The 24,749-nt window shown below is 46.3% G+C and overlaps 1 protein-coding gene across 46 annotated transcripts in view; it reads left to right on the forward strand.

Annotated features, from left to right (window-relative positions):
- The window catches only part of SEC31A (SEC31 homolog A, COPII coat complex component), a 63,215-nt gene extending 49,990 nt beyond the window's left edge, over positions 1 to 13,225 (forward strand). For 27 of the 46 annotated variants that reach the window (XM_047799067.1, XM_047799082.1, XM_047799088.1 and 24 more), the window contains 5 exons: positions 4,133 to 4,191; positions 5,131 to 5,394; positions 7,803 to 7,922; positions 10,706 to 10,777; positions 12,406 to 13,225. In XM_047799067.1, coding sequence (XP_047655023.1) covers positions 4,133 to 4,191; positions 5,131 to 5,394; positions 7,803 to 7,922; positions 10,706 to 10,777; positions 12,406 to 12,585 — 695 coding nt within the window. In that variant the 3' untranslated portion in view covers positions 12,586 to 13,225. Of the gene's footprint in view, positions 1 to 2,638; positions 2,678 to 4,132; positions 4,192 to 5,130; positions 5,401 to 7,802; positions 7,923 to 10,705; positions 10,778 to 12,405 lie in introns of all 46 variants that reach the window. The other 19 variants (XM_047799065.1, XM_047799074.1, XM_047799085.1 and 16 more) reach the window with 3 other exon arrangements.
- Positions 13,226 to 24,749: the final 11,524 nt, after the last annotated feature.

Below are 24,749 nucleotides of genomic sequence, written 5' to 3' on the forward strand. Positions count from 1 at the left end.
CCGGGCTGGAACTTCATCATCTCAGTTAAATATTTGCATGGTAATTTTTTCTCCTTAAGCAGAAGTGCGTTTGGCTCTGAGATGAAGTCTTGGCTTACGTACGAAGTAGCAGAGTTCTAACCTGGCTGAGAAGCAGAGTAACTGATATAGGAAGAAGAGGCCGTGCCTTTTTCAATACTCAGCATGCACTCAGCTAGTTGCCTTGTTACCTCTTGCATGTTAGTAATCCCTGTGTTTTAATTAACAATTAGAGCTTTACCTTATTTTATTTTTTGATCTCCTAAACATTTTACTTAGGTTATGCAGATAATTGTGACTTAGAGTTTTATCCTTGTTCTGCTTTGTCTTAGATTATGTCATGGTTTTCTGTAGGACTTGGAAATTTTACTTGTCTGGTGGATTATTCTTGACATACACCAGGATTTTCAAACCCTCTATTAGTGAATCACAAAATTATGTGCCCACTGCTCAGAAAAACGAATGTTGCAATCACCAAAACATTAATTCAGTAAATTCTTAATGAGTACCTATTCAGTCTATAATCAGAATTATCCAGCAGAGGAGTAATATAACCACTAATAATTTGGGTGTGTTTATTCCCTTTATATACATATGTGTATGTAGGTATGCCTGAATTAAAATTTTTTAATGCAAAATATATATATAATTTATCATTTTAACCATTTTTCAGTGACATTAAGTATATTTACATTGTTGTACAATCATCACCACTAACTACAGAACCTTTTCATCATTCAATGCTGAAATTATGTAGCCATTAAAAACTCCTCATTTTCAGAGTCCCCTGGTGGCTTAAGGATTAAGCATTGTCCATGCTGTAGCACAGGTGCGGTCCCTGGCCCAGGAACTTCTGTATGCCACGGGCTGCAGAAACCAAAAAAAAAAACCAAAAACCTCCCAATTTTTCCCCAGCTCCTGGTAACCACTGGTCTACTTTCTGCTTCTATATTTGTATTCTAGGCACCTCTTAGAGAGTCATACAGTTTTGTCCTCTTGTAACGGGCTGTTTCAACTCTAAGATTTGTGTTGTAGCATGTAGCAGAATTTCCATTTTAAAGCTGAATAATATCCCACTGAAGGTTCATACCACATTTGGTTTATCCATATTCATCTGCACGTGGACGTTTTTGGCTCTTGTGAATAGGAGCCATATTTTATGAAAAACCTCCATCCATAAGCTCCACACGGTGAGATTTCAAACTGTAGAATTACCTCTCCTGCCCCAGTTTCTCTGGGACATGTGCTTCTTGAGTAGAACTAAACTGAACTCATCAATTAATTGTTGTATTCTCCTGATTCCTCTCTCCCCAAGTAAAGATAGTTGAATTCTTATAATTTGTGTATACATATGTACCTCCACAGCATGCTTTTTTTTTTTTTTTCAGGGCTGCACCCACAGTGTATGGAGGTTCCCAGGCTAGGGGTCAGATCGGAGCTACAGCTGCTGGCCTACGCCACAGCCACAGCAACGAGGGATCTGAGCTGCATCTGTGACCTAGACCACAGCTCATGGCAACAGTGGATCCTTAACCCACTGAGCGAGGCCAGGAATCAAACCCATGTCCTCATGGATCTTAGCTGGGTTCGTTTCCGCTGAGCCATGAAGGGAACTCCTCCACTGCTTGCTTTTGATTGGAGGCTCGGTCTGGCCCAACCTTGAATATCTGAAATTTTGAAATTGCCGTGTTAGTTTTCAGCCTTCTTTCCTCTTGACCACTGCCAGAAACTTCAGTTCTTAGAAGTAAAGTAGCCCTTTCTGGGAGGCTCGTGCTAAGCTGCCTGCAAATCTGTATGTTCTTACAGAGAAGACCGCATGCAGTGGTTACGTATTTACTGAGCTTGTTCCCATGTATGCTCCTGTTCATGGGGTCAACACAGAAATCACAGTTAATCCAGGCTGCAGACCCTTGGGGCCTTCCACATCCAGCAGTAAAGGGGCACTGCTGCCACTGGTGAGACTGTCTCACACACTTCATGTCTTCAACACATGCCGTCCTGAAGTCTGCATGGCCGTGCAGAAGTCCTCCCATTTCTCTTTGAAACCCTGCTGCTGCCAGAGGTTGTGGCCGGCAGCATTGGCCTTACCTAGGAGCTGGCTGAAGCGGCAGAGCCTCAGGCCGAGTGCGGTACCCAGTGGACTAGAATCTGCGTTTTTACGAGATCCTCAACTGATTTGGATTCCTGGCTCTAAATAATACTAGAATGGACACACTTAGGTTAGAAAGACTCTGCGCTCTCCTGCTTCGTGATATTACTGAGCTTCGTTGATCAAATAATAGAAAAACCACCTGTACAAACAATTAGGAAATAGTGTTAAATAGGAGAGAGTGAGATTTTCTCCTAGAAGAGACACCAGGCACAATAAGGGGACAGAGAAATGTCTGCGTTAATGGGATCTGACACAATTTAAATAAATTAGCTTTGCGCACAAACTGATTACTTTCTTAATTAGGTAGAAGCCATTTCACATGACTTGATTAAAAAGTAAGTTTTATTCTCATAAAATTAGTTCTTTCTTGGGGTTGATGAAGGCAGAAGAAACAGTTATAAAATGAGTAGAATTTAGAATGTCTTTGATGATGATATTGTTTCAGTGACTTTTACGTTTTGTCTGCAGAGAGTCAGTCTGTGCCAGACCAGGCCTCTGTGTTGGAAGGTGAATTGGTTACAGAATATGCCTTTGGAAATCTTTGAATCATTGAATAATTAATGAATGGACATTCACAATTACGCATGTGAACTTGAAAGCTGATGACGTCCTAAATCTGATCAGTATAATTTTTAAAATTTGGCTTCTTAATTGAATCAAATCTTAGGCTGATTGAACTAATAACAGAGTGACACAATGATCTTAAATCATAAAAGTTGTCTGTTTCATATCCACCTAAAGACAAGGCCGTTCCAAGATTGTCGTAGATGTGAGAGAGATTAGAAGGCAATGGGAAAGAGCTGAATGGCGGGTCTCCGTATGACCAGAACTTTCAAGAATTTGTTAAGCAGAGAGCAGCGTGTAGTTTCATGTTTTGTGATTAGCTCTTGAGTGTTTTGAGGCTCATTTGGCATTCTCTTAACTTGTAGAAACGTAATTCTATTTTAAAAATCAAGGTAAATGAGTACATGCTGGTTAGGAAGCCTCGTTTTAAAAAAATTTCTGTGACGTGGTATTCTTTTCTTTGCTAAGCAGTTTTGTGATTTAATATTGTGGACATCAATCAAAAGGTAAAAAGACTGAAAGGATGTTTAATTTATTGAAAGAAGAGTAATTTTTTGCTTTTATATATACACCTACACAGGGTTAAAAATATACAATGGTTATATTGTGATTTAGTAATTACCTTATTTCTAGCATATCGTATTCTTTTTTTCTTTAAAAAACACAAGCATTAAGGTACTTAATGAGTACTACTGATGTCCATTTCTCACTTTGAGGTGGCAGGTTTTGCGAGGTCTTAGTAAGATGATAGTACTTTTATATTTGCTGCCAACCTGGAATTTGTGTGTGTGTGGCATTAAGAAAATACAGCAGATATTTGAATGCCCTTTTCTACTTAATAAGGGCGTCCTCACCCAAGGATGATAAAACATTCTGGTGTTGTGTCGTTGGGCTCCTTTTTTTAGCAGTGTTTTTTAGCATGCAGATGATTTGCTAATGCTGACTGCCTTTGCTGAGTTGCTCTCTGAGAAAATAGGAGGTGGCTACTTTTTTTCTTTTCTTGTGTGTTGAATGTGTCAGAGGCCATTTTTAGTAGACTCGGGTGATTTGTTTTTTCTTTATTAGGAGAGAATTATTTGATCCTTGAAGGTTATATGCCGATATAGACATAAAGCCTTCACTGTCTTTAAATTTAGCACATTTTTTTTTTCACTTTAAAAGGAAGTAGTGTCAAGATACCTTGCTTTCTAAGCCAAGGCCCTGAGATTATTGGAGGTAATGAGTTTGAGAATCCAGGGTCACAGCAATCCAGTGATCCCAGCAGCTCCGTTGGCAAAACTTTTGTGAGAGTTATCTCAGGGTGAAGGTGGAATTTGAAGGTATTAATGTGATGGATACAATGGAGTTTTCTTCTTTTCAGGATTCTAAAGGAAAAACGCCCTCTATTATCTGTTATAGGTCCTCAGAATGGTTGGAATGACCCTCCAGCTCTGAACCGAGTCCCCAAGAAGAAAAAGGTACTAGGAAAAGATGTCTTTGCAGTTGCCTGCAGATGTCCTGTCAGTCACGTAGCCACCTAAAGCACACCACACTTCGCTGTTCCTTTTAGAGGCAAAGCGCTCTGACTCTTATACTTAATCCGCGTATTTCACCTTACACCTTCTAATCCGTGAAGGGGAGGAAAAGCAAGGACCCAGCAGTGTGGTGGGAGGAGGTACCCCCTCTGAGGAAACAAGGTGTACGTGTCCAGTGGATCTCTTGCAGAGAGAGGGAAAAAATTCAGGCTTCTCAAATGATTTATTGTTAGGAATTACTTTGGTTTGGGGTTCCAGCTGTAATCATGAATTTGTAATTATATTTTGGACTATTTTGTCAAATAGTCTTTTCTACTTTTTAAGAAATACTCCTAGTGATTTCTGTCCCCCAAATACAGTAATGAGAGGCCAGAACGTAAAATTAGAAGATACTGAATGGGCAAAAAACCCCCAGGTTTAGGTCAGTGATCATCAGAAACTTAACAATACTTTTAGGGTGATTGATTATAAAGAAGATACCACTTAGTGGTCTAAGGAAAGGGTATTACATCTAAACACATTAAACACTCACAGACGCATATTTGGCATATCTGATCCCAGTACTGCCAGATGCAGTTCTCCAGACTTTGATGTCCTTTTTCAAAGATTCCATGGTTTGGGCTCCCGTTGTGGGAGTTAAGTGCAAAGGGGAAACGGAGAGGTCCAGGTGTGAGCTCCCAACCCGCTTAGCCAGATTAGCTTTACTTTCATGTTTCATGCTAGACTTCTGCATAAAATTTCAATTTTAAAAGTATTCTGTGGTTTTAAAGAGAGAAAAAAAATTTAACCAAGGACTAGCCTGCCTCTCTTATTTAAAGCTTAGGGAATGTTGCTGTCATTTTCTCCTTACTCTTGGTGCCTTTTATTTCCATCCTTTAAAAGATGCCTGAGAACTTTACGCCTCCTGTTCCCATCACATCGCCGATCATGAACCCCCTGGGTGACCCCCAGTCACAGATGCTGCAGCAACAGCCTTCAGCTCCAGTCCCGCTGTCAAGCCAAGCTTCCTTCCTACAGCCGCACCTTCCAGGTGGCCAGCCCTTCCACGGCATTCTGCAGCCCCTTGGTCAAGTGGGCATGCCTCCGTCTTTTTCAAAGCCCAATGTTGAAGGTGCTCCTGGGGCTCCGATTGGAAATACCATCCAGGTAACAGTAAGTCTGTGGAAGTGGGAGATGGTGCTGTTTCAGCACACGTCTTTTTTGGGGTTTTTTTTCTTTTTTAATATGCTAACTTTTATAGTTTATACTCATCTCAAATTGATTTCAGTTTAGACAGCTTAATGATCATGTACGTATATTATTTTTCATTGGCATTGCCGTGTAAAAACTTTTCAGGAGGGGCCTGTGTACTTAACTAGTATACGTTTACAGTAACTTAACAATTGCAGTAATTTTATTTGACCTAATGAGTAGCCATAGTTTAAGATCATTTGAATCCCCATATTTGCATCTAAGGTTGCTAAGCCGAAGCTGTTTGCAAAAGTTTTTTCCTTTAAAATATAACATAAAAATGTAATGAGTTATATCTTTTCTTGTGTATGTATATAAGAGCTGATAATATAACCATATATTTGTCTGGAGCTATAAATCTGTACTTGGCTTTCCTCATAAACATCTAGCTGGGAGGGTTCTAGATGAGGAAGAAAAAATCAGATTTCCGTATAATCAACTTAGACATACAAAGACATTTTGATCTATTCATGAAAAATAAAGAGATTGGGTCACAGTTCAGCATACAAAGATGAAACAAATTCTTGCTCAGATATTAAACTGGTTCTTCTGTCTGTTTTGTCTTTGACTCATGGAAGTCAAATTTGCAGAGATTGTATCTGTCACAATAGCATGGTTTGCTTTGAAGAGAGAGTTCTGCCTAAGGAACTTCTAAATATTAACGTTGCCTTATAAAAAACCCAGTGTTTCGAGGAGGTGGGAGGACTTGCTTCCTTCCCCAGGAATCTACGTTATAAAGATGCATTGTTCATTTGTGTGACTGCAGGTCTGTGCTGTTTGCAAAGTCACTCGCTTTTGTTTAGGCCTGGGTACTCAGGCTGTCTACACCAGAACCTCAGTTCAGCATACAAAGATGAAACAAATTCTTGCTCAGATATTAAACTGGTTCTTCTGTCTGTTTTGTCTTTGACTCATGGAAGAGGGCGGCTGCGTGGATGTATGCGTTCATCCAGGCCAGGACATCCCGCTGCCTGCCCACTCGGGTATCTCTGAGGCCCCGCACACTGAACACATCCAAAACCTAATTCACAGTCCTCCCCCCCAGCCTGGTCGTCTTGCTGGCATGTCCCGGTTTCGTTAACGGCACTGTAATCCTTCCTGTCGAATCCAGCCAGAACCCCGGGAATCATCTTTATGTGGTTTTTCCTTTAACCAGCCTTTGCAGTCTGACCCCAGATCTTCCTGATACTGCTTTGAAATCTCTCTCGAATCCCTTCTCTGTGTTTCCAGTCTGGTCCATGCTGCCTTTTTCTCCAGTAGTCAGCAATGCAGGGTCCTCTAACTGATCTGCCAACATCTACTTAGACCCATTTCTTATCTGGTCTTACCTCCTCCTGGCTTAAAACTTTATGGCTTCGCATTGTTCTCAGGATGAAGACCAAAGTCTCCCACATTGTCTGGACGCCCGGGGCTCCTGGTCCTCCTTGCTGTCGCGGCTCCAGCCAACCTGACCGCCCTTTGGTCCCTTGTCTCACCATCCTTCCTGTGTTCGTGTTCTGTGCGGAGTGCTTCTCCCTCCATGTTTAACTGGTTAACCGCTACCTGTCCCTCGGAGGGACCTGCTTCAAGAGCCTTCCCCTCGGTTCAACCTCAGTCACACTGTCTGCCAGTGCCAGGAGTGTTCCCTTAACCACAACTGCTATTTCTATACATTTATGACATTTTAAAACTTTCTCTCTCTTCCATTAGCCTGTGAACTGTCTGGGGGGTGACGTCACTTCCGTATGGGGTCACCAGCTCCAGCCACTGCCTGATACGTAACTGCCTGATGTGTTTAGTGGGATGAGTAAATCCACTGAAACTTTGCACACGCACACATGCCTTTGTTTTCCCGTCTCTACATTCAGTGAGATCATAGCGTCTTCTAGGCTAACCTTTGGCTTAATCTTGCAGTTTGATAACAGCCCAATTAACAACCTCCAAGAATAAACCAGAGAATAGAAGAATGTCAGGATAGACAAAAATGAGCCAACAAGCAGAGCATGCAGCCAGCTCTGCGGACGCCTGTTCTCACTTCCTGCCTGCCCAGCTCTCCTTCCCATCCTGTTACATGCAGTGTGATCACCGTGTGTTCCCTAATTAGCCAGATGTTCTATCCAATCCTGTTTTTGAAAACAGAAGCTGTAGGAAGAGTGCTTGTGTCTTCTACTGAAGATCTGGTTTTTATTTTTACGTATCCCACGTGATCTCACATGTTCGTTTTTCATTTGCTTCTGAATGGCCTGTCTACAAGGAAGTTGGTTTCTCTTTATTGCAGATTCAGGGCTTTGTGTGGGGGTAGCCTCTGGTCATTTCCAGTCATTTTATGGTATTATTCCTTCCAGCATGTGCAGTCTTTGCCAACAGAAAAAATTACCAAGAAACCCATTCCAGATGAACACCTCGTCCTGAAGACCACATTTGAGGATCTCATCCAGCGCTGCCTCTCTTCCGCCACAGACCCTGTGCGTACCCTTCGCTGTGCTTCGTTAAAAAAATCCCTTAGGGAATTCTCCTGTCACTACTGCTTGAAGTTGGACAAGATAGATTGTGAAAGTTCATACAAGAGTAGTAAAGCTAGCACTTCTACAGAGTCTGCTTTACATATAAAAACGTACTTAATTGCTTTTATTTGTAAATGTGTATAGTCCCTAAAACAACCGCATAGGAGGTCGACTTGTCACTTATTTTACAGATGAGGCAGTGAAGGCAGAAGAGCAGTTACCTAATAACCAGGGTCAGAGCCAGCCCTCGCACAGATCTGGCTCTGCCGTTCCCACTCTCAGCCCCTGCCGACCTGCCTCTCACCGGCATGCCTCGCGTCTGGCACAGAAGGAGAACAGAACGGTGGTACCCACGACACTCAGGGGTTTCCTTCTGAGCTCGCATCAAAGCTTTTAAAAGTAGATCAAGGAGTTCCCGTCGTGGCTCAGTGGTTAACAAACCTGACTAGTAACTATGAGGTTGCGGGTTCGGTCCCTGCCCTTGCTCAGTGGGTTAACGATCCGGCGTTGCCGTGAGCTGTGGTGCAGGTTGCAGACGCGGCTCGGATCCCGCGTTGCTGTGGCCCTGGCGTAGGCCGGTGGCTATAGCTCCGATTCAACCCCTAGCCTGGGAACCCCCATATGCCGCGGGAGCGGCCCAAGAAATAGCAACAACAACAGACAAAAAGACAAAAAAAAAAAGTAGATCAAGGAGTTCCCGTCGTGGCTCAGTAGTTAATGAATCTGACTAGTAACTATGAGGTTGCGGGTTCGATCCCTGGCCTCAATCAGTGGGTTAAGGATCCAGCGTTGCCGTGAGCCGTGGTGTAGGTCGCAGATGCAGCTTGGATCGCATGTTGCTGTGGTTGTGGTGTAGGCCGGTGGCCTCAGCTCCAGTTAGACCCCTAGCCTGGGAACCTCCATGTGCTGCGGGTGCCGCCCTAGAAAAGACAAAAAATAAATAAAAATAAAAGTCGATCAGCAATCTTTACCTTTGCAAAGATCTTAAAAATAGCTCAGTGTTTTAGATCTTGGACTCTAAGGCAACTGGTTTTTACTTTGTTTATTAGAGGAAGGCTGTGTATTGGCAACAACAAAAATTCCACAAAGCCAGTCTTGTTTTAGATGAAATTTTAGTTTCTGCCAACAAACAGTGAATATATTCATTGAATCAGAGGCCACTTGTCTGCTTGAAAAAACAGCTTCTGGAATTTGTTGTTTCATCAAACATTGAGTATTTTATGTGCAGCCTTCCGCTGGTCTTTTGGAAAGCGAGTCCCTGTACTGAGCGTGTCACGAGAGCAGAGGCAGAGAAAGACAACTGCCCCTATAACGCGTTGGTGGAGAAGTTCTGATACCGTCCCGGAGCCCCCGGCCCCCGAGGGGAGGGGTCCTGCCGGTAGCTAGCTAGGTGGGACCGACTCTGGGCCCTCCATCCAAGACCATTTCAGTCAGGGCTCGAAATCATTTTTACAGCATGGCTTCATTTTTGTTTCCGCTTTGGTTGTGTCCAGACAACGCAGGCGCAGTCATTCTGCAGCACACCTTGCTCTGTAAGTTCTCCGTGATGGCTCCCTCTCTGCTCGCTCCTCGTCGGACACACCGACGTGCCGGCCTCAAACACCCCAAGAGCGCAGCAGCCCCCGAGACTCGGACCTGCTGCTCCTCCTGCCCGGAGCTCTGCCCCCACAGACCTGCCTCCTCCTCACTTGTTCCCGCTTCGCTCCGATGTCCCCTGAGCCCTCGGGCCTTTCTTACCCTGTTAACCTGCCTTCAAGGCCCGCGTCCCCCTCTGACATACAGCCTGCCGTTCACTTCGGGTCCTTTTCCTGCCGGGTAGGATGAGAGCTCTGTGAGATACCAGACTGTCTGCACCTGGTGCTCACTACGTCGTGAAAGAGTGTCGCTTCGGAGGCTTCTGCATGGCACCGACCGGGAAGTTCGTCCCAGAATGACGGGGGGGGGGCCGTGCCCTCGGCATACGGACGTTTCCAGGCCAGGGGTCCCATGCCACAGCAGCTGCTCCGAGTCACGGCACGACAGCACTGGATCCTTAACCCGTTGCGCCCGCAGGGACCTCCCACAGTGTAATTTAAACCTTTACTTTTAGAATGGTTTTCTCTCACTCTGCTTACAGTACTAGGATGATGGAGCTAGGAGGACTCCGAGATTTAAGAACTCATTTGAACTCTTCCCTCTTAATAATCTTAAGTCACGAGAGGACAATCCCCCCCCTTTTCTTGGTGTCTTAGATGCGCAGAATAAGAATTAAATGTGCGACGTGTGACTGAGTATATAAGTAGTATTTTTGATGTTTAAAAAAGATTCCCTAGTTCTAGAAGTTTGCCTTCTAGTGCCCATACTATTCATTTTATTTAAATTACGGTGGCTCTTAGACCTTCTTTTCTGTAGTACACTGACCCACCGCTGCCTCCGGGCGGCCCTTCCTGGTGCCTGAGGATGTGGTATTGTCGTGGACTCACACACCCGAAGTGGGTGTGCAGTGCCCAGGGCATGCAGCCGGTCCACCGTTTTGCACACCGGGGGAAGGGCCTCCTCCTCTGGCCCTCAGCCCCGCCTTGATAGGTTACTCATCTCTGTTCTAATCGTCCGTCCGAGGGCCTCAGTCTTGGCTTAGCTCCATCTCGAGACCAGGCCAGGCAGTTCGACGTGACGACTGTAAGGCTTAGTGAGAGGAGTGGGGCAGGTTCTGGCGATAAAAGGGAACGTTTGAGTCTCACACACCTGTTTTTCCTCTCTTGCAGCAAACCAAGAGGAAGCTAGATGATGCCAGCAAGCGTTTGGAGTTTCTGTATGATAAACTTAGGGAACAGACCGTAAGTTTGTGGGGGAAAGAAAGATCTGTGGTACTCATTTTTTCCTGATTGCTGGTAAACCAAGTCTTATCAGCACTTGCATGTAGTATGTGGTGCACCTGGAGGCAAGGCAGTCGCTACAGTTAGAGAAAGGGCTCACTCGCCCTGTCTGAGACCTGCATTTCCGTTCCTGGGGATGAGGGGATAGGCCCGGGTGTGTGTGTGAGAGAGAGGGAGAGGGAGAGATTGAGAAGTTTCCACCTTTTTTATAACAAAGATCAGATGCACAAACTGGCCTGTATTGGCCCCGAGGTAACCAGCTTTCTGTTCGTTTTTATGTGTTCCTTGAACCAAGAAATCAAGAGTGGGCAGATACTCTGTTTTCCAGAGACCAAAACGTGTAACCTTTCTCATAGCCTAAGACTCTGATCCTTTCCTCTTAGAGGAAATGTCACCCCAGGGCAAAGGCCGTGGTAGCCGCAGCTGGGCAGACCCGTGTGCTGTGACCGTGGGGGCCGTGGGCAGTAAATGCACCGTGTCTTCTGGTCCCCTGTCCCCCGCCTCTCCTTTGCTTTCTAGCATTGATTTATTGTATTAATGAAAGCACCCGCAGAGGATAAAAGACTCGGGGCTTTTTCAGGTTTTTGCGTTTTTCTCTTCTTCCCCATTCCTCACATCAGTCCTGTCAGATCAAACTAACCACATACCTCATGAGAACCATGTTGAAAGCGACCGTGGACGTGGTGCGGCCTGTGGACTGACCCACAATAAAGTCTTCTCTGAAAAGTATGGAAGCCAAGTAATGACATGGAAGAGAAGACCAGACCCTGCGGGTCCCGATTTGAGGGGGACAGACGTGTAGCGCCGTCAAGACTTGGCAGACCAAGCGCGTGATGAGCGCTGCTGCCCCCTAAAGGAGGCGGCCTGCAAGTGCCGAGTCTCTGCTGTTGGCAGAGTCTTAGAGGAAACTGGGCCCTGTTTCGGGGTGTCGTGGTTGAGAATCTTCAAGTTCCTTCCTGTGCCTGGGCGGGTGGGAGCCTGTAGCTGAAGTAATTGACGAGTTGACGCTCTCGGTGCAGAGGCCTTAGCATTTCAGCCTGAGGGAGGCAATCGGGCTTCTTTTCTTTGAGAAGATACCTGGCTTATCCTGTGTGTATAATTCATAAAAAAGGTCCTTACCTAAACCAAGGTGGTGGTTCCATTTTATAACTTGTGTTGCTTGGTCCAGGAAACTTTCTAGAAATGCTCACCACTTTATTCGTTTTTTATATTGTTTATTTCAAGCTCCTTTTAAATAGCAGGGTTTAATGTTTACAGAGGGTCTCATGGAATAGTCTCCCTGATTTTTTTTTTTTTTTTTGCTTTTTAGGGCCACACCCGTGGCATATGGAGGTTCCCAGGCCAGGGGTCAAGTTGGTGCTGTAGCTGCCGGCCTTGCCCCACAGCCACAGTAACGCCAGATCCAAGCCATGTCTGTGACCTACACCACAGGTCACAGCTCGTGGCAATGCCGGATCCTTAACCCCCTGAGAGAGGCCAGAGGTCAAACCTGTGTCCTCATGGATACTAGTCAGATTGTTTCTGCTGCGCCATGACGGGAACCCTACTCTCCCGAATTTAATTCTCTCTTGGTCCCACCTTCCTTTCAGCTCTCACCAACAATCATCAGTGGTTTACACAACATTGCGAGGAGCATTGAGACTCGAAACTACTCGAAAGGCTTGACCATCCACACCCACGTGGTCAGCACCAGCAACTTCAGTGAGACCTCCGCTTTCATGCCGGTTCTCAAAGTCGTTCTCACCCAGGCCATCAAGCTGGGTGTCTGAAGGACGCCTCCACGCTCAGCCAACGTTGCCATTGTTCCAAAGAAATGTGTTTAAAACAATGATAAGATGTGGACCAGTCCCCATTAGCATGTTTCCACGCCGCCAGTGAAAACACTCACCTCGTCTCTGCAGGTAGACTCACCTTAGTCCTGCTCACAGCCCTGGGGCTCCCTTTGACTTGCCTCTGTTGCTGCCCATGGTGGTTTTCCTCTTCTGCAAATACTGTGTCACCGGGATCACACCTGGTATGTTTTCCTGAACTATTCTGATAAAATGTGGTTTTTGAAAACTGAGTTGCTTTTTGGAGAAGGAGCCTTTGGTCACGCATCAAGCAGAGCTCAGACTGGCTTTTCTCATGTCCTCCCTGCTTCCTCCGTGTCCACCCCATTACAGCGTGTAATCCTATTCATGTGTATGGAGTCTCTCTTTCTTAAAAAAACGGCCACTCACTGTTGAGTTGAAGCTCTCTTTTTGTGTCTTTGGCTTCGCTTTGGTCCTGAACAAATAACTAAATCTAGAGGCTGCTACATAGGTTTTAGCACATATTAATGGAAAGTGGGTTCACTATAGCTTTGAGACTGAGCCTTTTCTTCCTGTAAAATGCATTGAAATTTACTAATAAATGTTTTCGATACTCTGAGTTTTAAGATTGAATTGTCTCCATTTTCTATTCAGAAAGTTATTTATCTAGTTTGTAAAGTTAGCTTTATCTATGTGGTTTAAATCCAGAAAGAAAACTTTACATTTCTGTCAGCCTCCTGAATCAAAGCCTGGCATTTTTCAGTCAGTTTTTTGGTCAAATGATTTCAGTAGTCTGTCTTAAGAACAGTGAAGTATGGGAGTTCCTGTCGTGGCTCAATGGTTAATGAATCTTACCAGGAACCCTGAGGTTGCGGGTTCGATCCCTGGCCTCGCTCAGTGGGTTAAGGATCCAGCATTGCCGTGGGCTGTGGTGTAGGTTGCAGACGTGGCTCAGATCCTGTGTTGTTGTGGCTGTGGTGTAGGCCGGTGGCTACAGCTCTGATTAGACCCCTAGCCTGGGAACCTCCATATGCTGCAGGTGCAGCCCTAGAAAAGACAAAAGTGACAAAAACAAAACAAAACAAAACAAAAACAGTGAAGTAAACAAAAGATAGTGGTCCCCATAGAATTTTGAGAATTAGATACTAATAATTTTTTTATCATTTGAGCAGTTTCACCTAAGAGGTCTGGAAAGCTGGAAGATAAAACACTGTGTCTGCTGTGGAGACAGAGGTATTGTGTCAAGAAGTAAGAATAGTTCGTTGGGGTTTGTGCAGCCCGAGTGCGGTAGTTTGCAAGAACCTCTGTTTCTTTTGCAGGATTCCCTGCTCGCCAAATAAAACCCCTCTTTTAAAAATCGAAATAGTTTTAGAACTGAAACGCGGGAGGAGCTGGAGGCGTGGAGGAGCCTCGGAGCCTCGGCAGTGGGGCCGGACACGGCTCTGTCCCTCCATCTCCCAGGAGGTGGCCGCTCTGAGTCAGTCCTCCGCCTCGTTGAAGTGGCCCCGGGACTGCCTGCCATGGTGTCGGTCCCAGACCCCGCCTGGACAGCAGGCTGGCCTCGAGGAGTTTTCTGGAGGTTTTGCCCTGACAGTCAGGGTTTGTGGTATGGCCGCATGATTACCTTAATGTGCCAGGGGCATCATGGGCAACATGTTACAAAAAGGCGAATTCTCAGAAGGTGAGAAACAGGAGGAGGTGGCAGTGGAGCCCCGACCGACCCCAAGAGCTTCCACGTGGGTGTGTGCCACTGTGCCCCGGGCGTGCGAGCAGCTCCTCTCCTCTGTCCGTGTGATGCTGTGATGCTCTTCCCCACTGTGGAGACGTTCCTCGGAAATGGACGGGGGTAAGAAGCGCTGAACCCCAAATACGGTGTAGCCCCTGGAAGCTGCAGCTATCAGGAGGTTATGGAAAGAGAGTTTATTGTTTCCCTGAAGAGAGGCCCGTGGGGAGAGCTGCGTGGCCTGGGGGTGGGGGGATGGAGGTACCTTGGGCCCCATTCCAGAGCCTCTCTGTGTGCAGGGTGTGTGGCTGATGGAGGGAGGGGTTCGCTAGAATAGGGGGGCGGCAGGAAACCCTTGGGCACCGCTGCCTGCCCCTGGCTGTTGGGAGTCCACGCAGCCCGTGCATGCCTTTGGATTGAGAAAGTCCCACGCGTACTGGGGACAGACGCAGTGGGGTTCCTGGCACCCAGATCCATGCTGTTTATTTAACACCCGCCCAAAAGATAAAGACGGGGAACAACGGAGACTGGTTAATGCTCTTCTGACAACTGCCCGTCTCCTGAACCAGATCTTAGTTCGCCCGGGAGGACTGCGAGGCCCTCGGCCCCCGTCAGGCCTGGGGCAGCGTCTCTGGCAACGGCCGTGAAGGTTGAGCAGGTGGCGCTCGCGCGTCCCCCTCCTTGGCCGCTGGCGGCGTCTCCAGACGTGGGCCTGCCGTGTCTGCGGGCTGGTCGGATGCCGACGTCACAGGCGGCATCCCAGGTTCTTCCGAGCGCCCAAGGCAGCTGTGGCGCTGCACTTGGCCCGGCACCCTCGTTGCTGTACACACGTTGCTGTAGCATCTGCTCTCCTCAGGGTGTCGGTGACCATGCTGTGTTTGCATGGTGTGTACGAGCCTGATTTGGGTCAGACTGCGCTGCTCCTTGATGTCCAGCTGTTTGCCCTTTTCCCCTTTTGGGGAAGTGGGATGTGTGGGTTTTAAGGTGGTTGGGACAGATCTTGAAAAATCTAATCAAGCGAAAGGAAATAGACTTTGCTTTGACTGTGGTGCATGTTTCCAGAGACCTGCCGCAGTATCAACAGTGGTAACGAACCACCTAGGATGACTCTGTACAGACAGCATTAATAATGTCTCATTTTTACTTTTAGGGCCGCACTTGCAGCCTATGAAGGTTCCCAGGCTAGGGGTCTAATCAGAGCTGTAGCCGCCGGCCTACCCCACAGCCACAGAAACGCGGGATCTGAGCCGTGTCTGCGACCTACACCACAGCTCACGGCAATCTCGGATCCTGAACCCACTGAGCCAGGCCAGGGATTGAACCCGCCACCTCATGGTTCCTAGTCGGATTCGTTTCCGCTGCGCCATGACGGGAACTCCTGAATTCGATTTTTGACTGCCATCCCACAGGCCTAGAGGCCTACCATTCATCAGGTAGGCCTGTCTGCTTTCATTGCTGGTGCCTTGTAACTTCCCAATTCATGAGCTTTCTAAAACCACCTTTTGTGTATCAGTGGGCTCCCACTGTGCAGATAGGAGGGCGAGGGTTAACTTCAGAAGCCTGTGAAATAGAGCAAATCTCCCTTACTTCAAAGACCCAAGAGCTTGTTGGATTTTTAGTTATGACGTGAAGTTAACGAAACTTGTCTCAAGCGTATCCACGTTATTACTTACATACCTTTCAAGGCTATTACGTTTTCCAGCTCCTCGAGTTGCTAATACCTTGGTTTCGTGATGTCAGTATACACTTATAAAGTGCTTTATGGAGTTCAGTAGAGACTTCATGCCCAAACAGATGTGTTTCCACGTGGGCAGTGAAAAATGAATCACCTATCACAGGAACAGAAAAGATTCAGATTTGATTAGAAGAGGAAAGTGTCAGACCTTTTTTGGGGAAAACAAACAAACAAACAAGCAAACACCGTGAAACAGTAGTGAGTGAGTCCATAATTTAAGGGAGCCACTAAGGCTGACCAGTAAGTTTGATTTGGTTCATGACAAAAATCATGCCATCTTGTCCTTTGCCCAATAAAGGAACTGCCCATTCCGGGAGGGTTAGAATCAGCCGTGGAACGAACACAAAGCCAGAGCAGAGTGACCCAACCCCTCCAGAACCACCTGGGGTGCTTCCCTATGGAAAGCGTGCAGTGTAGACAAGAGGGAGGAAAAGGAGGCCAGAACCACTAAGAACCTCCAAGGGTCACGATGGGGGTGGCAGCCTAGCGGGCTGCACTGAAGGGGAGCCCTGGGCCCTCCCCGGACAAAGCTCCCAGGGAGCCCCCCTCATCCCAACTGCTGCAACCGAGTCTCCCGGGGGACAGTGCACGGAGCTGGGTTCTAGTGTCACCTCTGCGACTCACAGTTGGACAAACCACGCCACCTCTTTCTGGCTCCACTTCTCACCTGAAGTGAAGGGCAGGACTCCATGGTCTCCGATTTCACGGCCAGCCCTGGACGCCTACGGTCCCCCCACATTCCCCACAGCACCCTGGCCGATGCCCTACAAGTCTTCAGAAGAAATCGAAAGCAAATTTGGGACAAGCACCAAAGCTTTGAAGAAAGACAAGGAAAACTACTCAGGCCTATTTCTATTTGGATTCCTTTGTTCCTTGTGTAGAGTTAATTTCACTTCTCATCTGGAGAAAAACCAAAGCAGTGCCTTCTTTCCTCAGAAACAAGTAGGCAGACCGAAAAGACGTAACGTGGGAGCTCCCGCTGTGGCTCAGCAGTTAACGAACCCGACCAGCATCCATGAAGAAGCAGGTTCGATCCCTGGCCTCGCTCAGTGGGTTAAGGATCCGGCGTTGCTGTGAGCTGTGGTGTAGGTCACAGACGCGGCTCGGATCCTGCATTGCTGTGGCTGTGGGGTAGGCCGGCAGCTGCAGCTCCAATTCGACCCCCGGCCTGGGAACTTCCATATGCTGCAGGTGTGGCCATAAGAAAAAAATTAAAAAAAAAAAAAAAGAACAGGCTTCATCTGATTACATAGGCTACTCACCCCGAGCTGGGGTTTCCTGGGGTGCTGGACATCTGGGTCACCCACCCTCTTGATAGTCCCGAACCCTTGACAGATGTCCAGGGTTGACAGACACCCCTCCCAGCTCGAGAACCGCAGGGCCTTTGCCTTGAGAGCAACCTGTGGCAACGGACACAGCAGGAAGGGAAGGACATCGCTGAGACGGAAACGACGAGAGCAGCTGATGCCGAGAAGCAAACAAGAGCTTCTGCGTTTGTCTGCCCTCGGAGGCCAAAGTAATCACCCTAAGGCAAGTGGGGCGTGTTGTGGGGGAAGGAGCCCGAGCTGGAAGCGGTGTGGGCGGAAACCTCCTCAATACCGACTTTCTTCTGCCCCGACAACGGGGATTGTTGGTTGGTGCTCAGGGACCGGGGCGTGGGGAACCGGGAGTGCGGTTTGGTTTGCGGACCTTGTTTCTAGTCAGCTGCTGGTTGGAGGGGGACGTGGTGTCTTGAGGAACGCTTGAGTGCCATGGCTGGGTCTTTTTTTTCTGTCCCCCGTATTTTTAGGGGTGCACCCACGGCACATGGAGGTTCCCAGGCCAGAGGACTGAATGGGAGTCGCAGCTGCCGGCCTACACCAGAGCCACAGCAAGGCCAGATCCGAGCCGCATCTTCAGCCTACACCACAGCTCACGGCAACACCGGATCCTTAACCCACTGAGTGATGCCAGGGATTGAACCCGCAACCTCATGGTTCCTAGTCAGGATCACTATCACTGAGCCATGACGGGAACTCCTTTATTTTTTAAAATTTATTTATTTATTCATTTAGTCTTCTTAGAGCTGTACCCGCAGCACATGGAGGTTCCCAAGCTAGGTGTTGAATCAGAGCTACACCTGCCAGCCTCCACCACAGCTCAGGGCAACACCGGATCCTTAACCCACTGAGCAAGGCCGCCTCCTCATGGATCCTAGTGGGGTTTGTTATTGCTGAGCCACAATGGGAACTCCTGTGTATACACACACACACACATATTTTTTTTTTTTTTTTTGAGAAAATCATTCCCTCTTTCCATCCAAAACAATAGAAGCATTCATTTCAGAGGAACAGGTCTCCTTGTCCACTGCTATAAAATCTTAATGGGAAAAATGTTCTAATCCATTTAGCACAAAAAACAGGGATACCAACTTCTCCTGTGACTGGAGGAAGGTAAGAAGACTTTTTTTTTTTCTGCTTTTTTAGGGCAGCAACCACAGCACATGGAAGTTTCTAGGCCAGGGGTGTGATTGGAGCTGCAGCTGCCGGCCTGTACATCAGCCACAGCTACTCAGGATCCGAGCTGTATCTGCGACCTACACCACAGCTCACAGCAAGGATGGATTCCTGACGCGCTGAGCAAGCTCAGACATTGAACCCACATCCTCATGTATGCCAGTCAGGCTCATTACCGCTGAGCCACAACAGGAACTCCAGAAAGATCCATTCTTGAAGTTGGATATTTGCAGTGATTTTCATGGCTATGCTTCTCTTAAGGAAATTTAGATTTTGGGCTGCAGGAACTACAGTGCTGTGAAAATGACCTAGGGTGCGGCATCTGGGTTTGGGTTTGGCCTCAGCACTCTGAATAAGCACATCTGAGTCCTCTGTGATTTGGGGACAATGCGCTTAGGTCTTCAGGGTCATCCTCTGTAATGTAAGAATTAAGACAGCCACAGGGGAGCTCCCGCTTCCTTATTCTTCAGCTCGCCTCTGGGCAGGGTCTGGAGCCATCACTCAACACAAGGACCTCCATGAAAGGCAGCGAAGACCTCTTATGCAGTGGGCACTTCACCCTCCTCCTCCCCCCTGGTCTTTCTGGAACGTTCCAGGTTGCTCTCCCACCCTCTGCTGAGTCTTCCCCAGCTCTCATCCCCCCTTAGTCCACACCTCTGGCTTCTGCCGTTTTCTCTGCCGTTCTTAGAAAGAGCGGTTCACTGTGAGTCCACCCTGAGTCCTTCTCTTACCTTCCTTGGACATGGAGTTTACTATGTTGGACTACGTATGGTTAAGTTACTCTCTCCAGCCTGCACCTTTGCTGGGCTCCAGGCCTACGTGTGTATCAACTGCCTGCTCAAGAGTTTCACTTGGACGTCTGTCTAAGACGGGACTTTCGTTTTCTTCTTAGCTTGCTCTTATTTCTTCAGTCCCATCTCAAAAATAAGGATGATGATCGTGTTTATGTGGGAATAACGCTGATCCTGAGTAATATCTGCGGATTCCTTACTACATGCCAGACACTGTTCTAAACTCCAGTTACCACAGAATTACTGTAAGGGAGGGATTAGCTCCGTTTTACAAAAATGGGAATTAACAGTGCAACTCAGTATCTCAGTAAGTGACATTGTCATTCACCTGAATCCCCCATCTTAAAATCCAAAAAGAACCCCGTGCTTTTTATATCTCCTCCTTCAAGTTCAGTCAACCATCAAATCCAGTTGGTTATTCTATTTGAGTTTCTCTGGCTTTATCTCCTTCCCTCTAACACCTCTTTTCGGGAATCGATGCCTTCATCTGACTTCAGACCCGCAGCATCCATTGACCAGACTCTTAAATGGTGTCCTAACTGGCCTTCTTGCCTTCGGTCGGTCTTACCTTTACCTGCAATCCAGTCATTCTCACGCCTCTTCCAGAGTGAGCCTTCTGAAATGCACACTTGATCATGCTGCATGAACTGGGTGAGCGACTCCCCTCACCTGCCACATCGCTCTTCCTGCAGGGCATGGAAGACACCTACCCACCTCCAGGAGCTGCCCCTGCAAGACATTGCACCTGCATCTCCCCCTGTTTCCCTGCTTTCACTTCGGGTAGTCCAGACACTTCTCTAAATGTCAAACGCAAAGGCTTTCGCTCAGTGTTCTCTCTGCCTGGAAGGCTTTGCGTTTCTTTGTCTAGTAAACCACATACCCTTCAGAACCGCTCTTGAATATGCAGCCAGTAGCCATCTGGGGTTAATCTGAATTAAGATGTGTTGTGCTGTAAGAGTAAATGCTGGATTTGGAAAAAGTATAAGCATTCCAATGTTTGAAAAAAAAAAGTATAAATATTCCAATAATTTTACACCGATTACACATTGAAAAGATAATGTTTGGGTATATTGAGTTAAAATACATTATGAAAATGTATTATTTTCTTTCTACTTTTTAAATGCAGCTACTAGAAAATTTAAATTTAAATTGATACATGTGGCTTGTGTTTGTGGCATGCATTTGTTACATTTCTCCTAGTAAGTACTTTTTCAAAATCCTCACCTGATAAACTGAACTGAAGAAGCAAAAGACTTGTACACTGAAAAGTACAAATGGCGCCAGGAGGAATTAAAGACACAAACAGAAAGACATCACATGGACTTGGACTGGATACTTAATTTTTTTTTTTTTTTTTTTGTCTCTTTAAGGCTAGGGGTCGAGTCAGAGCTGCAGACGCTGGCCTATGCCAGAGCCACAGCAAGGCTGAATCCGAGCCACATCTGCGACCTACACCACAGCTCACAGCAACACTGCATCCTTAACCCACTGAGCAAGGCCAGGGATTGAACCTGCTTCCTCATGGATACTAGTCAGATTCATTTCCGCTGAGCCATGATGGGAACTCCTGGATACTTGATAGTGTTAAGTTGCCAATACTATCATAGTTATCTCCAGAGTTAAAGTGACCTACATCAAAACCCCAGTGTCATTTTGTCCAGAAATAGAAAAACCCATCCTAAAATTCACATGGAATCTCAGTAGGTCCTGAGTGGCCAAAATAAGCTTGACAAAGAAGAACAAAAAGTTGGAGATCTCATACTTCCTAATTTCAAAGCCTACTCCAAAGCTACAGTAAGCAAAACAGTGTGGTACTGGCGTAAAGACGGACATAAAAATCAATGAAAATAGTGCAGAAGTAAATCCTCAAGTATATGGTCAAATGATCTTCAGCAAGGCTACCAAGACCATTCAGTGGGGAAAGAACAGTCTTTTCAACAAATGGTATTTAGGAAAACTGGATATCAACATGCAAAAGAATCAGGTTGGACTCTTACCTTATACCACATGCAAAAGTTAACTAAAAATGGATTGAAGACCTAAATGTAAGAGATAAAACTATAAAACTCTGGGTTTGGCAAAGATTTCTTGAATACGACGGTCAAAAGCATAGGCAACAGAAGTCGAAGCAGATAAACTGGATTTTACCTCAGGATTTACAACTTCTAAGCATCAAAGAAACACAAACCTGGAGCTCTCTGGTGGCTCAGCAGGTTAAGGATATGACATTGTCCCTGCAGCGGCTCAGGTCATTGCTGTGGCCCAGGGAGTTCTGCATGTCACAGGTGTGGCCAAAGAAGAAAAACAAAACAAAACCAAAAAACCCCACAACAGTGAAAAGGCAAATCATGGAAAGGGAGAAAATATTTGCAAACCGTTTATCTAATAAGGGGCTAATATCCACAATATATAAAGAACACATACAATTCAATAACAAACCAGACAACCTGATTTGAAAATGGGCAAAGACTAGCACGGACATTTCTCCAAAGATGATGTGAAAATCTGCTCTACATCACTAATCGATAGGGAGATACTAATCCAAACCACAAGGAGACATCATCTCACACCCATCAGGATGGCTATAATTTAAAAAAAAAAAAAAAAAAAAAAGGAGTTCCTGTCGTGGCTCAGTGGTTACCGAATCCGACTAGGAACCACGAGGTTGTGGGTTCGATCCCTGGCCTTGCTCAGTGGGTTGAGGATCCAGCATTGCCGTGAACTGTGGTGTAGGTTGCAGATGTGGCTCGGATCCTACATTGCTGTGGCTCTGGCATAGGCTGGTGGCTACAGCTCCGATTAGACCCCTAGCCTGGGAACCTCCATATGCCAAGGGAGTGGCCCAAGAAATGGCAAAAAGACAAAAAAAAAAAAAGAGAATAACAAGTATTAGAGAGGATGTGGAGAAATTGGAACCCTTGGGCACTGTAGGTGGGAATGTACAATGATACTGGAACGAGTATGGAATGTCCACAAAAAGTCAAAAGTAGAATTACCATAAAATCGGCAATACTGTTTCTAGGTATATATGCAGAACAATTAAAAGCAGATATAATTGCACACCTATGTTTGTAGCAGCATTCGTCACAATAGCCAAAAGGCGGAAGCAACCCAAATGTCCATTGATGGGTGAATGGATAAGCAACGTGTAGTATATATACACAGTGGAATATTATTTGGTCTTTAAAAGGAAGGAAATTCTGACACATGCTACAGGATACATGAAACTTGACATCATGCTAAGAGATATAAGCCAGTCGCAAAAAGACAAACATGTATGATGTCACATTTATGAGGTATCTAGAGCAGTCAAACTCAGACAGCCACTCAGCAAGGGTGGTTGCCAGCGGGTAGGGAGCTGGAGAATTGGGGCGCTGTTTGGTGTGTATACAGCCTCAGTTTTGCAAGGTGAGAAAGTTCTGGAGGTTGGTTACAATGTGAATATGTTTAATGCCACCAAAGTGGACACTTAAAAATGGTTAAGAGGGTAAATGTTATGTGTATTTTACTACAATTTAAAAATCAAGTTCTGGGAGTTCCTGGGGTGGTACAGTGGTAACCAACCTAACTAGTACCCATGAGGATGCAGGTTCTATTCCTGGCCTCGCTCAGTGGGTTAAGGATCCAGTGTTGCCATGAGAGCTGTGGTGTAGGTCGCAGACAAAGCTCGCAACCCGTGTTGCTGTGGCCATGGTGTAGGCCAGCAGCTGCAGCTCCACTTTGACCCCTAGCCTGGTAACTTCCATATGCCTCAGGTGTGGCCCTAAAAAAGACAAAAAAAAAAGTTCTGTTTAATAAGTTAAAAAAACAAGTTCTTCTCAAAAGAAACCTCTTTTTCAGATATCAACACTGTCCTCCCCCCTAGTGAGAATTAACAACACCTACTTGTATGCCTCCGCTTCATCTGGCACGTACCACTATTAGGGCTCTTATCACATCTTTGGTAATGATTTGTTATTAGGGATCTTATCACATCTTTGGTAGTGATTTGTTATTAGGGATCTTATCACATCTTTGGTAATGATGTGTTATTAGGGATCTTATCACATCTTTGGTAGTGATTTGTTTAATAGGATAATTTGTCTGGGGTCTTGACCAGAAGCAAAGAAAATATACTAGGGTCTTTGACAAGGTGGAGGAAAAAGACAGTAGCCCTGACAGCAGACTGTGCTGCAGGAGAGACATTCATTACCAGCAAGACTGTATCTCGCATCTGTAGAGGTTCACTCTGAGGCCAGATCTGGAGAGGCTATTTTCATGCAGCCATCCTTTTTTTTGGGGGTGGGGGGGCTTTTTACTGCGGCATATGGAAGTTCCCAGGCTAGCAGTTGAACGAGAGCTACAGCTGCTGACCGCCAGCACAGCTCACAGCAACTTAGATCCTTAACCTACAGAGTGAGGCCAGGGATCAAACCCGCATCCTCATGGATGCTAGTTGGATTTGTTTCCGCTGAGCCATGACAGGAACTCCTCAGCCATCCTTTTATAAGCAGCATCCCAACACATAAAACATCCCCTTCTCCATCATGAGTCCGACCAGCTGAAATGACTGGCCACACCCCATCTGGCCTTTGGGTAGGAAAAGAGGAAGACAGAGTCAAGACAAAGGAGCTTATCTAACAAATAAGGCACTCTGTAAAGAACTCTTTTGCTGCCTCCCCTGGACTCGTACAAACACTTAAAGCCTAACAAGAAGTTTTTTTCCCTCTGATAATGGACTGAAACTTCTTGCCCTTCCAAGTTCATAGCCAAGAGATTACGGTGTGTTCCTTTAGGGCAGGGACCACACCTATTCATCCTTGTATCCCCAGGGTCCGCCAGTCCCGGCACATAGCAGGTGCCCAATAAATGCCAAACAAATGACTGAATGGTTAGAGTGAGGGTGGGGTGAGTCATTATAATAACCCGGAGAGAGGCTTTTAACCAAGCGACTCGTCCATCCAGAGAGGAAGGATGGTCCAAGTAGGGAGCCACTGGTGGTTGTGGGGAACCGAAGGAGCAGGAGAAGAGCTGCTTCACGAGGAAGCCAAGGATGAGCAGGCTGATGAAATTCACACCCTCACGTTTCTCATGGTCTAGTAACAGTGCCAAGTTTATCTGGTCGCCAGGCAAATTTCCTTTCATTCTATGATTTCAGCTCCATCTGAAGCAATACCATAACATTAACTCAGTGGCCCCCATTCCACAAGCCACAAGCCTTGCTTCAGTTTTAAATTAGACAACATTTTATCTGGCTGATTGGACTGATTCAGGTCTGTTAACAATGAGATGCTCCAGTATGGCCCTTTCATGCGGTCAATTCTTTTGTAATCCCCCCCCTCCCAGAATGCTGGACAGGATTCCTAACAATGGTTAATCCAAAAACCAGATGTCTTGGCGGACATAATGGTATCCCTTCC

This window comes from Phacochoerus africanus, chromosome 10 (assembly GCF_016906955.1).
Source record: "Phacochoerus africanus isolate WHEZ1 chromosome 10, ROS_Pafr_v1, whole genome shotgun sequence".
NCBI classification, from domain to species: Eukaryota; Metazoa; Chordata; class Mammalia; order Artiodactyla; family Suidae; genus Phacochoerus; species Phacochoerus africanus.